A 17053-nucleotide genomic window follows, 5' to 3' on the forward strand; every position below is an offset into this window, starting at 1 on the left:
ATGTTGGCTTACTACTATTTTTCAGATAGTCACATGATTTAGGCGGATTGTTGTGCGTGTGTGCGCGGAGGCGCTGTGTACGCTCCAATCGAACTGCGCATCACTCGGAGATTACTGCGTGTGCGTGAATGCGCGCTGCTTGCTGGGGAAATTTCCAAAGGAACTAATAAAAGTCACTGATTTTGGGCACGTACACGCGAAGCGCATCATGCGGGTATGCAGCATGCATGCTTTGTTTGTCAACAACACGTCAAATTCGGTGTCACACTTTTTGATTGCTTCTCCATGCTCGGAAACGATAGAACTTCTGCGGTTTTGCTAAGCCTAAGGACCGGAAAATGCTGAAGTTAGTTTCAAGGTGCTACATTTAAAGAACATGGTGAACATGTAGATTTTGGTTTTTAAAAGTTTGATAATGGCATTCTCTTCAACAAGTCACCAAATTGGGTGTTGGTGCAGCAAGCAGTAAATGTCACAATGTGTGCTGAGTGCATAAAAAGAGCAATATTTCATCATCATCATCATCATCATCATGGAGGTACAAAAACTGAGCATTTCATTGGCTGACTGGATGCAAGTGCAACTCTGTATTAAGATTTTGACATTTCCAGTAGTTTTTTTGTTGTAGAACCATTATAAATCGCAATAATGAGTACCGAAATCACGGTGATCGGAGTCTACGAATCCGCCGCTGCAATCGGCAGAGATTTAGAGAAACTCATTGATGCGGTCGGGAGTGACTTGGTGGCGGAGGTGATGCCCAAAGTTATTAGCGTCCTTGAGCAACTGGAGACGTGCGTAAAACAACGGGAAAATGAGAACAGCGAACTGCACAAGATGCAGGAAGAGTTGAGACGGGTGAAGCAAGAGGGTGCTATTGCATCTGAAGATAACCTGCGACTGATCGTGGCAAGTTTTCTTGTTTATCGCCGGGTATCCAAGTTAATGTGGGAATTTTAATGAGACAAATGGTCAAATATTCAAAAGGTCAAATAGGTCTGATAGGATAGGTCAGATGTTGGCAAGCACAAAGAGTGTACACAGATCTGTATTAAAGAATTATACCTAATGTGCCTGCCTGAAAATAACAACCCAATTTCATAAAGAGTGTTAAGCACAAAATCTTGCTAAGCACAGAAAAGTACTGCTTAGCAGAAACGGATTACCAGCCAAAATTACATTTTAAAGTTTCAATGTCATGACTGGTGCCCCAATCAATTTTTCGTCAAGCAGTATTTTCTGCTCAAATAACAGCTCTATGAAATAGGGCCCTGGGGTCAATTTCACAAAGATAGTCCTATAAACTAGGACTTGTCTAAGAAGTTAAACTCAAAGCCTTAAAGGCTGGTCCTAAGTTAGGACGAGTTATTGTCCTAACTCGAGATAAGACTATTCTTGTCTCTTTGAGAAATCCACCCTTGTCACTCTTTGTCTAGTCGGGAAGCTGATTTCATCAACCAAACTTTTAGTTTTAACTTATTTGTTTGCATCCAGCATGCCCAGGGCCCAACTTCTTCTAGCTGCTTGGTCAGCAGAAAATATTGCTTTATAAACAATTTTCTGCTTAGCAGAAATGAGCAGGATACCAGCTACAAGTTGCACTTGTGGCATGGTAGTTTGGCTGCTTACCTTATTCTGCTGAGCATATTTTTTTATGCTTAGCTACTTTTTGTGCTTTTAAAGCAGCTCTTTAAATTTGGGCCCTGGTAGTAACAGGTGAGAATTTGTCGGTGAAGTTGCTTCTTTAAAGTGTAATTTATAAGGAAAAGATGGGATGAAAGAGGGGGCAGTGATTCAAGAAGGATCAAGAGATGATGATTAATATGAGATGGAGGCGAGAGGAAGATAAAAAGGAACAGGTTGAGAGGATTGCGGCAGAAGTATTTGAGGAGAGGAAATAGCAGATGACTTGTGGAAGAAGAGTTGGCCCGGGGAGGAGGATGATTAATTAAAGATGAACATTGGCTTGTAATAAGGATGGAAACTGAGATGAGTGTAATGAGCCAAGAAGTTGATGGGAGCACTGAGATCAGGGAGTGATTGGAGAGGAAAGATATGAGACGATAATAACTGAATTCTTCAATCAAGAAACTGTTTTTGTGGCCGTTGAGTTGGGAATGGGGTTTAATTCGGCTAGTGAAGTATGTTGGTTAAAAGGCTTAGGGGCTGAACATTCATTCTGGTTATCAAACCAAGGCTAGATTGATCCACAGTAAAGATTGATCTTAAAGCCATTGGACACTTTCGGAACAGAAACAAAATTAAAAGTTCCCAGATTTACAAATAACTTTCAGCGTTTATAGAATGAAATGGTGAAAGACTTCTCTTGAAATATTGTTCCATGAGATGCTTTACTTTTTGAGAAAACATTAAAACAATATCAATTCTTGATATCGAGATTTTTTGATTTATTTTACGCTCCAAAATGTGCTGAAACAAGGGTGGGTTTTCCCGTTATTTTCTCCCGACTCCGTTGACTGATTGAGCCTAAATTTTCACAGGTTTGTTATTTTATATATATAAGTTGTGATACACGAAGTGTGGGCCTTGGACAATACTGTTAAACGAAAGTGTCCAATGGCTTTAACTTTGTATCAATCTTAATTGCTAAGCAAAGTGTGATGTCACAATACAAATCTCTATGGCAATACTGACAACTTCATCTTAAGATGAATCTTGGTGCTTTGTGAATTCGAGCCCTACAGGGGTGCCTCACTGAGCAAACTTAATCACTAACTCAGAAGCCCAAGGAAACTCTCGCTGGCAATGAAACAGAAACACTACAAGGTAAACCCCTACTCTTCCATGATAAGTGGTGGCTTCTTTTACACGCACTTATAATTTCCCATTACCAGAGCTCAAAATTAACACTGGACTTGAGGCCAGTGACTTTAGAGTCAGGCCAGTAAACTTGAGAACGGACAAATCCGGTGGTTCTGTGTTAATCAACCAGTAATACCTCAAGCAATGGGTATATCTTTGTGGAAATATGTTGGCTTTAGTATGAATCTGATATCTTTCAATTCTGTACGCATACAGAGTATACATAAAATAAGACAAATGAGATAGATCTTCTTTTAGTGCATGTTCAACTCATTTTGATTCTGGTGTTGTAGAATAACTTTGGACTTTGGAGTAAAATGTTTGAGCTACAAGCCCTGCAGCCGATTTCACAAAACACTAGGATTAACGCTAGGATTAATCCTAGTTACTCGCTAGGATTAATCCTAGTTACTCGTCCTAACTCGGGATGGGTTCAATGCGTCCTAACGTCTATGGATATGGAAATTAACTCATCCTAAGTCCAAAGATTAATCCTAAGTTAGGAAGAGTTTGGTGAAAGCGACGGCTGCAGTCTTGCGAATATCCGGCCTAATACTTCACGGAGGCAATGGAGGCGATTGCCTCCGTTGCCCCTTGCCAATGGCCTTGGTGCCCTTGAAATGCTCCAGTAGAAATTACAATTTCCTCATAGGGTGCCCTCTGCCAAAGAGAAAATGCCTTGGTGCCCTTGCCTTTTCAAAAACGAAGCATACAGGCCTGGAATATTCCTCCCAAACTCCAGCCCTGATTACACTGTGCCCAAAGTATAACATCCTATCCAAACTGATCATTTAGTGTTTTTTTTTCTTTTCTTCTTCCTCCACCTTCAGAATGTGAAGGAGCTTGACGCACAGAGGCAGAAGGAGATCCGAGATTGGATGGCAATGGCTACTGAACTGCAGAGCGATAATCAAAGGTTGAAATCACAGCTCAGTGAGAAAGAAGGAATCGTCGACAGAGAAAAGGGTACAGATTTTTATGAGTGGTACTCTTTTACAATAGACACCTTGCATTGGCTGCCATCGTTGATGAAACATGCAAGCTATCATTGGCTGAGTGTTGTGTGCAGTGCCTAAATGAGTACATGTTTCCATTGTTCTTCATCAAAAATGGTGGTCAATGACGTCATGTACAATCCATCTGTACTTTTAACAGCCCAAACTGTTTGAACATTCAATATCATCCACTTCATGTATGGTTGTGAACAAGAGGATACATTATGCAGCCTGCATTGTGATCATGTGTTTATCAGGCATTCATGAAATAGACCGATCCATTAAGCTCCCCCCATTGCAAATTGACCAATCACAACCCATTGCACAACCAAAAGTCCAACACTATAAAGTCTGACATATGCGTGCGCGTATGCGTGCAGAAAGGCATTGGAGAGGCTCACGTGTTCTTGCTCACACGTTGCAGAACTTTAACAATTACATTGAGAAAAGCAAGTAGGCCTATAGAAATATGTTAGTCATAAAAACAGGACGAAAGTGTAAAGAGAGGCCAAGATAGGCAGAGTTGAATTGAGGCATTCCATTGTGAAGTATCAATATATATTTGGTTTGTGGTAACACCATGTGTGTATCTTCTCGCCAAGTAGAGTTTGTTCTTATAGAGAACTGTGTTGTTATAAATTCTACTACCGTGGAGTAGGTTTATCAGATTTTTCGGGAGACTTCTCAGTTCTGGAAAGAACTGTCCTTCTTTTAACTACTACCTGGGCGAAAGGTAGAAAATCGGCTGGGACAACTTTAGCTTAGGGTCATTAGAAGACAGAACATATGATATTCACAGCCATACATAGTGCCTTTGAAACTTTTAAATGTGAAAAGCACCCTCAATTTACCAAGAAATGAACTTATATAAAATTTTAAAAAATCTGAGTTGGGCTTTTTTTCCATGGAAGGGTAAAGCTGCTAAACAGACTTTACCATTCTTGAATGCCATTTGTCCTTTTTAAATATTATTGACAGAGTCTCGCCCCTCAAAAAAAAAGATATATTTCTCTTTACAGCTCATGAGAAGGAGGCTTTACAGGTTCTTTACCAGCTCAAGGAGACTGTGGATGCTCAAAGAGATCTTGTAAGAACCAAAGATGATGAGCTTAGGACAAGAACACTGGAGGTTGATGCTGTAAGTCTCTTCTTCATTCCTCTTCTTAAAATTCATAACTTTTGCTCGTAATAAAAAGATACAAAATTATATAGGGGATAGTCACGTCTCATTTCATCTTGTTCATGGTTGGAAAGTGACTTGCTTCACAGGGAACAGCATTTTAAAACCATGGATTTAAAACGTGAAATTGGGTAGATTATGTAAAGTCGGTTTGGGTTGTGATATCACCGAATTTAAGGCAGCAGCACTAGAGGGACAGGCTGTGGTGGGAGTGATACCAGTGATTCAGGCAGGGTATAGACCGTATTGAATATGACGTCACCGTTCAAATATTTGCCCTACAAGATGGCGTCTGCGAGCGTGTGCGTGCATGTGTGTGTGCGTGTTTGTGCCGTATAAATCAAACTGGGAACGCTACGTGCTGCATGTTTCTTGATGTACGTGTGTAGACGCGCATACAGTTTGACCTACAAGATTGTGACTTTCATAGCAAAAAAGGGATTGTTCAATACGGTTTATAACTTGAGGAGGAGACCAGGGGTAAATGTCTTTGTCTACTAGAGAGAGAAAGCGTGAGTTGTAGATGGAGGCATTTTTTAAAGGGAGAGGGGTCATTAAGCACCAAGGTCAGGGCTCATATTCATGGTTCTGCTCACCGTGACCATAGAGTCTGGTATTGCGTGCTTACGACAAGCGTCTTTCACAGGTTAGTGGGGAATTTTTGCTTGTGCAGGTATGTATTCCACATTATTGGGAATTTTTCGCTTACACATCCCCAGCGAGCGCAGAAGTTTGGTGCTTGCACCTAAGCAGAGAATGGTGATTGTAAGCACAGAAGTCTGCCCTAAGCAGAGTCAAGAAATTGGGCCCAGGACACAAACCCACACTCTGCTGAGCTTCAACACCAGGGCCCAATTTTATAGGACAGTAGGCCTATTGCTTAAGAATGTTCTGCTTAGCACAAATGAGCAGGATACCAGTGACAAATTGTAAATGTGACATAGCAGTTTGGCCGGTAACCTTATTATGGTAAGCAGAATTTTGTTGTGCTGAGCTACTGTGCTTGGGTCAAGTGTTCTAAACTTCACGACCACGATGTGCCAGTTTTTTTACCCCCATGTAATTTTCGATTTGACATTGAACTCTTGTTTCACTGTGTGACTCCATGTATTGTTTTCATAATTCATTTCTGGTCAGTTAACTGTAGCTGCTGTAAAATAGATGTACATCCTGTATACTTGGTTTCCGGTAACATCATGTGTGCTGAGATTATGTTCTTTTGAGAGCTTGTCTTGCTGTTTAAACTACTAACTGCAAAGTAAATTTTGGGGAATTTGGGAGAGTTCTCTATTATTACCACGGAATAGATTTTTCTGAATTCGAGAGACTTCTCTATCTCGCGGAGTAGATTATTTCAGAATTCTGGAGACTTCTCGGTAAATCCTGTTCCTATAAATCTATTTCAGTTGCAGCAACATGTTGATAGATTGGCGACCGTGACCGCCAACCTCAGACGTAAAAATGAACTCCTCAACGCCATGGCCAAGAACTTCATCCAAGAGAAGTCAGAACTCCAGTCCAAGCTAAGCGCAATCGGTAAGGAGACGTCGGCAGAGCATCAAGGGACTGGCAGTAGAGACGGCGTCATCAAAGAGGGTCTTCAGAAGAGTGCTGAGGATGGTGCTACTGGAATGGTCCCACCTGCTTCTAATGTGAGAAATTATGTCAACATTTTTTGCACATTTCTTTTGCCAAGTACCAGTATTATTATTATAGTAGTGTCTGGCACAATAATTTTCCAAGTTGCCTAAAAAATTGCCCTTTGTGACACTGTCTTTTAAGGGTTTTGATACCTTGGTAGGACCTGAGAGGTAATCTTTTGCAGTACCTTGATTCATCCGTTTGCTTCTCTCTTGATAGGAAGAGCCTTGAAGGTACCTTGATTTAGCCGTTTGTTTCTCTCTTGATAGGAAGAGCCTATGAACGTACCTTGATTCATCCATTTGGTTCTCTCTTGATAGGAAGAGCCTATGAACATGAAGGGCAAGATGATCATTGACCTGTCCGATCCCGACAGACCTCACTACACATTGCATGAACTCCAGACGGTCCTAGCAGTGAGAGATGAGGACCTATACCTGAGATGCAATCTCTTTGATTAGCCTTGATTAACACCCATTTGTTCTCTCTTGATAGGAGGAGCCTATGAACATGAAAGGCAAGATGATCATCGATCTATCTGATCCCGACAGACCTCAATTCACATTGCATGAACCCCAGAGCGTCTTAGCAGAGAGAGACGAGGCCCTAGACCTAAGATGTAATCTTTTGCATTGGCCTGGATTAACCCATATCATTCTCTGTTGATAGGAAGAGCCTATGAACATAAAAGGCAAGATGATCATCAACTTGTCCGATCCGGACAGACCACGCTTCACATTGCATGAACTCCAGAGAGATGAGGCCCTAGACTTGAGATGTAATCTCTTTGATAAGCCTTGATTCACCCGTTTGGTTCTCTCTTGATAGGAGGAGCCTATGAACATGAAAGGCAAGATGATCATTGACCTGTCCAACCCGGACAGACCTCAGTTCACTCTGCATGAACTCCAGACCGTCCTAGCAGAGACAGACGAGGACCTATACCTGAGATGCAATCTCTTTGATTAGTCTTAATTAACACCCATTATTCTCTCTTGATAGGAGGAGCCTATGAACATGAAAGGCAAGATGATCATCGACCTGTCCGATCCAGATAGACCTCGCTTCACATTGCATGAACTCCAGACTGTCCTAGCAGAGAGAGATGAACTCAAGTTGGACGTCATGGAGTTAGAAGATGAACTAGAGCAGTACAGGTTGGCTTCTGTTCACTGATTACATTGTATTGGTTTGATTTGGTTGTCTTAAGATGGAAAGAATTTGTTTTGAAGGGTCAGTGGTGTTTAAAGCTTTGCATGGTGTGGAGAATAAGAGTAACTATAAATATAATTATGAATAGTAAACTTGCAGGTACAACCATGAGTAAAATCTCTTTTGAAGGAATGGTGGCTCTGAAAAGAGCCGGTTTGGTCTCCTGAAGACGAGCACAGTATACTGTTCGAAACTAGTGCTGGGCGAATAGTGAAATTTTGGTATTCGGTTACGGCTGGCCAACTATTCGAAATTAACCGGATATTCGAATAGTTTTTTTTGCCGCTAGAGGGCGCTAGTAAAAATTAAAAAAAATTTGAGCTTGATTGGTTGTAGGAGTTGCGAGATAACTATGAAAGAAAAAAACACCCCTGTTACACGAAGTTGTGTGCTTTCAGGTGCTTGATTTCGCCTCAAATTCTAAACTTGAGGTCTCGAAATCAAATTCGTGGGAAATTACTTCTTTCTCAAAAACTGCGTCACTTCAGAGGGAGCCGCTTCTCACAATGTTTTATACTATCAACCTCTCCCCATTACTCGTTACCAAATGAGGTTTCATGATGATAATTATTTTGAGTAATTACCAATAGTGTCCACTGCCTTTAAGCTGGTTATTGTAAAGCCTAAGAGCTTGGTTGTTACAAAAGCTTAAAAAGATGATCACCTTTGCTGATGATCTTGTGAGGTCCTTACCTCTGTTGTACATGTATACCACAGTTCACACCTGATTGTGTAACTTGTTTGCAGCAGGTATTTGTTTATCTAAACCACAAGAGAAACTTACTTTGTAAATTCTGTGTTGAACAAAGTCAAAGTTACAAGAGTGGGATTTAAACCAATGACCTCTACCGTAACCGTGTTAAACCAGAAGTTGTTAGTTTAAATCACACTGTAATACATTTTTATTTGTTCAGCCCCAAATTATATAAGCATTTCCTAGTCAGTTTCCCTTGATATTTGAAATAAAAAAGTTGCATCTCCTTTAAGGTGATCCCCTGGCTGTCGATTCTCAGGTTGTATCATAATATTTGGGTGTGATCCCTGGCTATCGGGAAAAATCAGCTGGATCGATGAACGATTTCCAAGAGCATAATAATTAACTCTTTTTTTGTTTTTAATATCTGGACCATCGTGTGAGTTAAGCACTCCATATCCAGTGTTTTCCACAGTACCGTGTCCAGGGGCGAATTTCACGAAGAGTTCAGACTAGTCTTATCTCAAGTTTGGACGAGTTAACTCCTAACTGAGGACTTGCCATACGTTTTTAATATCTTTGGACTAGCCTTACTCTTTTTGAAATCGACCCCAGTGCTTTTCCAAGTCCCGTGAAAAAACAAAGCATAATATTTGTCAACAATTGTAATTTCAGACCCAAACGAGATGATGGACATTCAAGTGAGGCTGACAGACAAGAGAGGAGAGGCTCAAATGCAAACAAGAACAAAGGGGAGCCGTCGGGCATCAAGAAATTGTACGTATCAGTTAAGATTACTCTGTCTCTTCTACTGAAACAGTCAATGATACCTGCATTGCTCTTAACCCTATAGAGACCATAGGAGCTGCCGAGATGCTTGTGCCCAAATGCCCATAGCGGCTTGGCCCGTCCAAGGCTAACTCAAATATTTTGGTTTCTTATGCAAGATCACTTTCAGGTTAATTGTGAGAGCGTTTTTTTTTTTCTATTTAAAAGTAAGTTTCAAAGGCATACTTTGTAAGGATGGGAAAATAACATGTCCTATCTCGGCCCTTTTTTTACACTTTCATCTCGTTTTTTTGGCAAAACAGCTTATCTCTGAATTTGTTGCTTTCAAAATGTCATTTTTTTTTAGTTGGGCTGTTTTGTCATTGAAGGGCTGGGCTGCAAACCGCCCACAACAAATGACCTCCTATTCATCTAAAAAAAAGTCCTGAAAAGTAATAACCTGAGTTGTGTTTGTTCAGTGTTACCCATGGATGTTGATATACTATGTACATTTCTGAAACAAAACAGAGTTTTTGGCTCCATATTATTTTTTCCAAAGACCACATTGGGTAACTTGAAAGGTTTTTTCTTACCTTTCTTTCCGACCACCCAGTTTGCTAGCTGCTTGCTGCCCCGGTTCAATACACATGTGCCAGATATGTTAGCACCTAAGTAGATAACACAAAGTACTCAGTGTGAGTATGCAGATGTATGGTTTGAATATGGAGTGAAGTGCAGTGCGATCATTCAGATAAGGAGATGGTACACCATTGGTTAGAGTTTTATGTCTTGGCTGGGGGATGTTCAAAGCTATGCGACACGGCTCGACAAGAAGGCATTTTTGCCCAATGAGACAATGGTACTGCCCCATCATATCAAGTCCAAACTTTGCAACATTCCCACACAGCGTTCATACATGCAAATGTTTTCTAGCCAGAGTTAATGAAAGTCGATCAACCTACACGACAGATAGGTTGAAACAATTGATTGTGATGAAAAAGTTAAGCGCTTGGACATGAATCATTACCAAATGCCAAATTGAAAATATGAAACAAACAAAATTACTCAACAGTGATGTGCCATTATTTTACTTAACTGTTTGAATGATTTTGGTATTTACTAGCCAGTATCATTGGATACACTCTGTAACTGCAACCCCAACCCCAAATGCCTGAGTTTGATGGATTCATTGTGTGACCAAACTAACCACACAGTTATAGGGCCAGGTTAAATTTTACAATGGACCATTTAGCTTGGTATTCGATTAACTTCTACCAAAACTTTAACGTAGTATGTAGCAGGCAGTTAAAGTCAATTACTGCAGAAGACCAAGCATATCTTGAAGAGAAAAAAATGAGCGACAAAAGCACACAAACTTTTAAAATATAATTATCGACAGGCTGCATAGATAGGACACTACTTAAAGTCTTCTCTCTTGGTGTATCTCAACATATATGCATAAAATAATAAACCTGTGAAACTTTTAGCTCAATCTGTCGTCGAAGTTCCAAGATAATAATGAAAGAAAAAACACCCTTGTCACCTGAAGTTGTGTGCTTTCAGTCGACTTGTGCTGAACTCCTGGAAAACATTCGCTGGGGAAACAGTCCTGTGCCGTCAAAACTTGTTTCTCATGCGCATTCCCAGCAAGTATGAACCAGGCTTTACTCTTTTGAGTTTCAAAGATGCTGGTAGAATTTGGCCTGACTTTAAAGAATTCCAGCCTAAGGGAGTATAGAGTCCGTCCAACTGACTGTAGTCTTTATCCAAGCCAATCATTACTTATAATAACACGTTAGCTTGTTTTCATGCCAACCTTTAAAGGAATGAAGAGTGTTCTGTCACCATAAGGGAGGTGAGGTCGAAATACAAGGATCATGTAACTTTAATTTTCTTCACTTGTACTTATTTCTCTTTTTACGTATAACTAGAAAAGCTGGCATTTCGCAATTGTTACTCTTTTAATTCGGTTTGTCTTGCAAAGCAGTAAGTGTCAGTATTCTCATAAGTACTGCAGATAAACTGCAATGGAAAAAGCTTGTCACAACTTAATCTTCCATTTTGTATGTGTTGGCACTTGATGCACAAAAAAGTACTTTGTGTGCCTGCCGCCGATTTCACAAAACGCTAGGATTAATCCCAACTTGATTTAGGACGAGCAACCCGTTCTTACGTAGGATGGGTTCAATTCGTCCTACGTACTTGAATACGGAACTGAACCCGTCCTAAGTCCTAAGATGATTCCTAAGTTAGGAAGAGTTTGGTGAAATCGACAGCTGGTATGTTGGCATAGAGCCTCAAGGGCACATGACAGAGTGTTCTGCATGCATCTAACATCCACCTTTGTGCAATCCTTCAAATCCGAACTGCTTGGATAGTAAACTGTATGCAAAAAATACCAAGTGTTTATTCTTGTCATTTGATTGGCGAAGTGGCATATCATTTTTTGGCACTCTCAAGATCAAAAGTAACTGTCAGTTATCAAAACTATAGCATGTCCAAAGGAAGTTGAGTCCGCGATGACTGTCTTTGTTCCATTTATGTGCAAATCTGTGAACATTTTTTTAATTTTGCTCGTACCAATGTTGAGCACACTTTTTGACAAGCATGTCTCCTGAGCTTGGTGGTCAAGGAACCCAAGTTAATTGTTAACCCCCTCTTATGACAATGCACAAATGTATTTGAAATGTTTATATATTGTATTGTCTTCATAATTTTGATCGTTTAGTTAAGAGATATTAATCTACAGCATGTTTAATACATCTTCCTCTTCTTTTGGGCTATCTTTCTTGTTCTTGCAGCCGTTTCTTTTTGAAATTCTATCACGTTATACGCTTTTGTAAAGCTCTGATCCTTGGTAGAGTGTTGCTGTCTTATTATAAACCACAGTTTGAAAAGAAATTATGCACTAGTTAATTATTTCATATATGCACAGCTCATTTTGTTTTAAAATTCAGCAAGAAAGACTAAGCATATATTTTCAAATTGCTGATACATTTTGTGGTTTACTTTCATTAGCAAAAGGTGAACCTGTGACTGGAGCTTAAAATCAGGTGTTCTTTTTTATTGCATTATTTTTAAGCAAATTAATGTTAAAATATTTACCAGGTTTGCCTTAAATTTCGAGAAATCCACTTTCACTCTCCGGTTTTATTTGTTCCAGGTTTTCCTTTCTCTTCCGCAAAAATCCCTCGAAGTCAACTAGCACCAGCCTGGAGGAAAATACCTTTTTGGAAAAGCCGGCCAAAGGATCACATCTGACACTTCCCGCCGATATTGATCAGAGGTCACGAGCTCTCTCGGGTCCGGCACCTGCATCCATCGAAGTCCAGGAGGAATCCCTATCCAGGGAACAACGATCTCGCAGCTACCATGGACCCCCTATCAAGCTTCTAGAGAAGAATACCTCTAGGCAGCAAGAGATGACAATGGTTGTAAGGACGGACAGCGATAATTTAGTGGAGCTCGGCCAAGACATGACGTCGATGTTCAATCAAAAGCGCCAGGACGCTGTCCGCACAACTGTTTTGGTAGATATAACCCCTGTCCCAACGGTTTTAGGAAGTCGCAATTCCCAACCCGCCAGTCGCAATAATTGTAATAACAGCAACTCAGATGTCAGTTGTGAAGAGGTAGCCTACCCAACGGCGACTGGGGCGGCTACAGGTCAAGGGTCAAATATAAAGGTTCTAGTTGATAACAACGAAAATGAGAATACAGAATTTGAAGTTTAAATTGTTTTAAACAAATGTACTAATCAAAAAATGCCGCAATATATACTTAAGTTTTTTTTTAAGAACAAAGTACTTAAATTTTAAAATTCATGTGATGTTTTTGAAATATTCTATTAACAGTTTTATTATTTAAAGAAATTTTGAGTTTTAAATGATGTATGAAAACCACAAATTGAGGAAAACCATAATACATAAGGAATATAACCACAAACTCACTTGCCCGAGGCTCCGTTCTGATGTGGGATTCAAAACCAAATGAACAGAAATGAACTAGAGCCTTGCCTCGACATACGTGTCTTTTTTCAAGAGTAAAAAGTTTTTGGAATTCTCATGATGTTCCCGCCTTCCGTTCTGAAGCTACTTACCTAGTCTCCTCACTCGTATTTGAATCCTTATTGATAAATACAGTACTCTTGCGTCAAAGAAGAGAATTAATGGACCTTCATTATGTGGCCATGGTGTTTTTTTCTCTCATACAAAACACTGTTTCCCAACTGAGGCTGGAGCCGGGGAATCAGAATAGTCTGGCCCCTTTCATATTATAAGAATAAGTATTCGGTATTGTTATTATACACAAGAAACTCGACACATACGATGGACGTCTGATTGGGGCTGTTACCTGTACATGTACTTCTATAATATAATACCACATGCCTCTGAAGAAGGTCTGGTTTGGATCAAAAGCTAAGGCCATCTACCCTACTTATAATATAATATATATTATATAATACATCTCTTAATAAAATTATATCATATTTTAAAGGCAGAAAATATATTACCTATAGAAATTTTTAATCCAATTCATTTTTGTTTCAAAAGCACCTTGTTCCTATTATATTCCCTCCCGCCTTTTGAAGAGGCTGGGCTCGATTTTACAGATTTTTATGGTTCATTTTGATTTTACCAAGAGTTGAGAATATTGCCATTGTGATTTGCATTGTGACTCCAAACTTTGCTTAGCAGTATACGGACTGCACATGACGTCATTGACCACCATCTCCGTTAAAAAACAATGGAAAAGCGCCTGCATTTTTGTGTTGTGCACGACTCTCAGTCACTGGTAGCCTTTCACACATTCAGGTTTCATCAAAGATGGCGGCCAACCTGTCTGAAAATTAATCTAAGGTCTACATGAAATCCAGCCATGGGCATATTTATTCATCTAGTAGTTAGAATAGCTTTCATATTATAAACGTAGATACTTTACACGTATACATTTTTATTACACTTGTGCTCTTTAAGAGTTTAAACATAATTATATAAAATTTACATATATAACACCCTTCCAGATAAATTCTTTGAAAGAATTTATACCGAAAAAGTGCCTTTTTGATTGTTTACTAACAGTACTAAAGTTTAGGATATACCCGTACTCTTGTGCTAACATCCCCCTTCCCAGGTGTGTTGATTTATATTGCATGATTTATCTGCATTTTGTGAATGTTTTTTTGCCATGTGTTTTCTTCCAGCATTTTATTTTATCCAAATAATTTATTCAAAATTCTGAAATTATATTGCATATTGAAGTTAAGGAGTTTAAATGCTGGTCTGGGAAGTTTTGGGGGAAAATATTGTTTATTTTCAACTTTATGAACTTTACAGTTTGGTCAACTAACTTCACACTCAACTGTGACAGTTTAGACTTTCTAAGTTTGTTTTCTTCATGCATTTAATTTCATTAACATCAATTAATTTTGTTAAAGGCACTGGACACGTTTGGTAATTTTCAAAGACCATTGTTCTCACTTGATGTAGTTGTTGCACAAGTTTGTGACGCATGAATAAAAGGCTTCAGGCCTGATGTCTTTAAATATTTGAGTGAGAAATTACCTCTCCTCAACCACTCGGTTTCTTCAGAGAGAGCTAATTCTCACAATGTTTTATACTATCAAGGTTCAAATCCTGATTGAGTTGATTTTGGTGCCAAATATTTTCATCTGAGACAAGAGTTTCAGTAGTGTAACACTTTGAGGTTTTCATTCCGGGGTTGAACAAAGACAAAATTAATTTACTTGGGTTTGGTTTGAACCTGCAACCTATACCGGAGGGCCGGGTTCAAGTCCAGATGTAATCAAATCTTTGGTTAAAGACATGTACACCTTGGTAATTGTCAAAGACCAGTCTCCTCTCTTGGTGTATCTCAACATTACATATAAAATAACCAACCTGTGAAAAACTGAGCTAAACTGGTCGTCGAAGTGGCAAGAGAATAATGGAATAAAAAACGCCCTTGTCCCACAAGTTGTGTGCTTTCAGATACTTGATTTCGGTACCTTAACATCTAATTTTGATGTCTTGATATCAAATTTGTGGGCAATTACTGTTTTCTCAAAAACTATGTCATTTAAGAGAGAGCCAATTCGCACACACCGTTTTATTTATACTATCCTCTCTCCCCATTACTAGTTGCCAAGTTAGGTTTGTGTGCCAATAATTATTTTGAGTGATTACCAATAGTGTCCAGTGCCTTTAAATCAAAATGTAATTCTATTTTACCGTGTCCGTTGCCCTTGTGGCTTAGAACTCATGATCTTGTTACACAAACTTTGGTTTTTATCGCTTTGTATTTTATATGACATGTTTACTAAGAGGAAATACTTTAATTTTGAAATTGTTCAATGAAACCTTGTCAATGCCAAGCAAAGTCAAATTTTTAATTCCTTTTATCAAAAAAAAATTTCAAAGCAAAGCTTTTCATAAATTATCTTATTGTACATATTGAAATTGGAGAGGGAAAAAAAAACAGTTTCAAGAGATGTTTTCATCATTTTTTTTTTCTTTTCTCCCTTCTATTTTGAGTATATTTAGTTGTATTTGCAGGTTCTGACAATCACACCGTGAGGTGGATACACACTTCAGTGAAAGGAGGTTCGAAAAATACTCTCGTATAGTGTCAGGGATGCTAAGCGAGGTCATATCACCCCCCCCCCCCCCCCCCTAAAATTGTACCCTTGGAAACAACAGGGGAATGCAGGATATTGTGGAAAAGCCATGCTAGGAGGGCCATAATAAACAGGCCAACAGTGTTGGTCAATAAAAATAACAACCATCCACTTTTAAAATAATTTACTTTCGGACACGTGCGCTATTAGACAGAAATATTTCATGTTTCTCCACAGAACCTTATTATAATCGGTTACATGGTGTGCTACGTAAACAAATGGGTCTAAATATTTACAACCTTTTTCTAACTTGCATGGCATTTTGTTAGAAAGAAATATTGTTTTTGGAAGGTTGTTAAGGCCTAGGCCTACTGGCCTCAGACAATTGCAATTGGAATATTACTTTGTTTTGTTCTTAATTACCAATCTTTAAGATGGCAGTGGACACTATTGGTATTTACTCAAAATAATTATTAGCATAAAACCTTACTTGGTAATGAGTAATGGGGAGAGGTTGATGGTATAAAACATTGTGAGAAACAGCTCCCTTTGAAGTGACCTAGTTTAGGAGAAAGAAGTAATTTTCCACGAATTTGATTTCGAGACCTCAAGTTTAGAACTTGAGGTCTCGAAATCAAGAATCTAAACGCACACAACTTCGTGTGACATGACAAGGGTATTTTTTCTTTCATTATTGTCTCGCAAGTTCGATGACCGATTGGACTCAAATTTTCACAGGTTTGTTATTTTATGCATTTGTTGAGATACACCAACTGTGAAGGTTAGTCTTTTACAATTACCAACAGTGTCCACTGCCTTCAATTACCAATCTTAAAGATGGTCTTAAAAATGTTCCGGTTTGTGCCAGCTTCATTTGCTGCTTTTTCCGATAATGTACAATGCTGCTTCATTCAGAAATTTTAATAAAGGAAATATTAGCAAGCAACCTTAAGCGGTTTTCTTTTGTTGTTCAATTGTTTTGTTGCAATATCATTGACCAATACTGTGTAATAATGGCATAGATAAATATGTGCTTTGTGGATCCCCCCCCCCCCCCCCGCATAACAAATTCTATGTAAGTTTCAGATGAGCATGCTTGCGATTTATTTTTATCAACCAGATGG

At 39.1% G+C, this 17053-nt stretch overlaps 1 protein-coding gene across 2 annotated transcripts; it reads left to right on the forward strand.

The window, feature by feature from the left end:
* Window positions 1-129: 129 nt before the first annotated feature.
* Window positions 130-13735, forward strand: LOC117289944 (RILP-like protein 1). Of its 2 annotated transcripts, XM_033771151.1 has the most exons (8): window positions 130-909; window positions 3654-3789; window positions 4838-4956; window positions 6405-6650; window positions 7642-7796; window positions 9221-9322; window positions 11138-11168; window positions 12477-12605. In XM_033771151.1, exons 1-8 carry the CDS (start codon window positions 649-651, stop codon window positions 12516-12518), a joined length of 1092 nt encoding a protein of 363 aa, XP_033627042.1. In that variant the 5' UTR covers window positions 130-648; the 3' UTR covers window positions 12519-12605. The 2 variants fall into 2 exon arrangements, with proteins under 2 accessions (XP_033627042.1, XP_033627041.1); XM_033771150.1 differs by lacking the exon at window positions 11138-11168 and having other exon boundaries at window positions 12477-13735.
* The last annotated feature ends 3318 nt before the right edge of the window (window positions 13736-17053 follow it).

The sequence above is a fragment of the Asterias rubens genome, chromosome 5 (genome assembly GCF_902459465.1).
Source record: "Asterias rubens chromosome 5, eAstRub1.3, whole genome shotgun sequence".
Classification (NCBI taxonomy): domain Eukaryota; kingdom Metazoa; phylum Echinodermata; class Asteroidea; order Forcipulatida; family Asteriidae; genus Asterias; species Asterias rubens.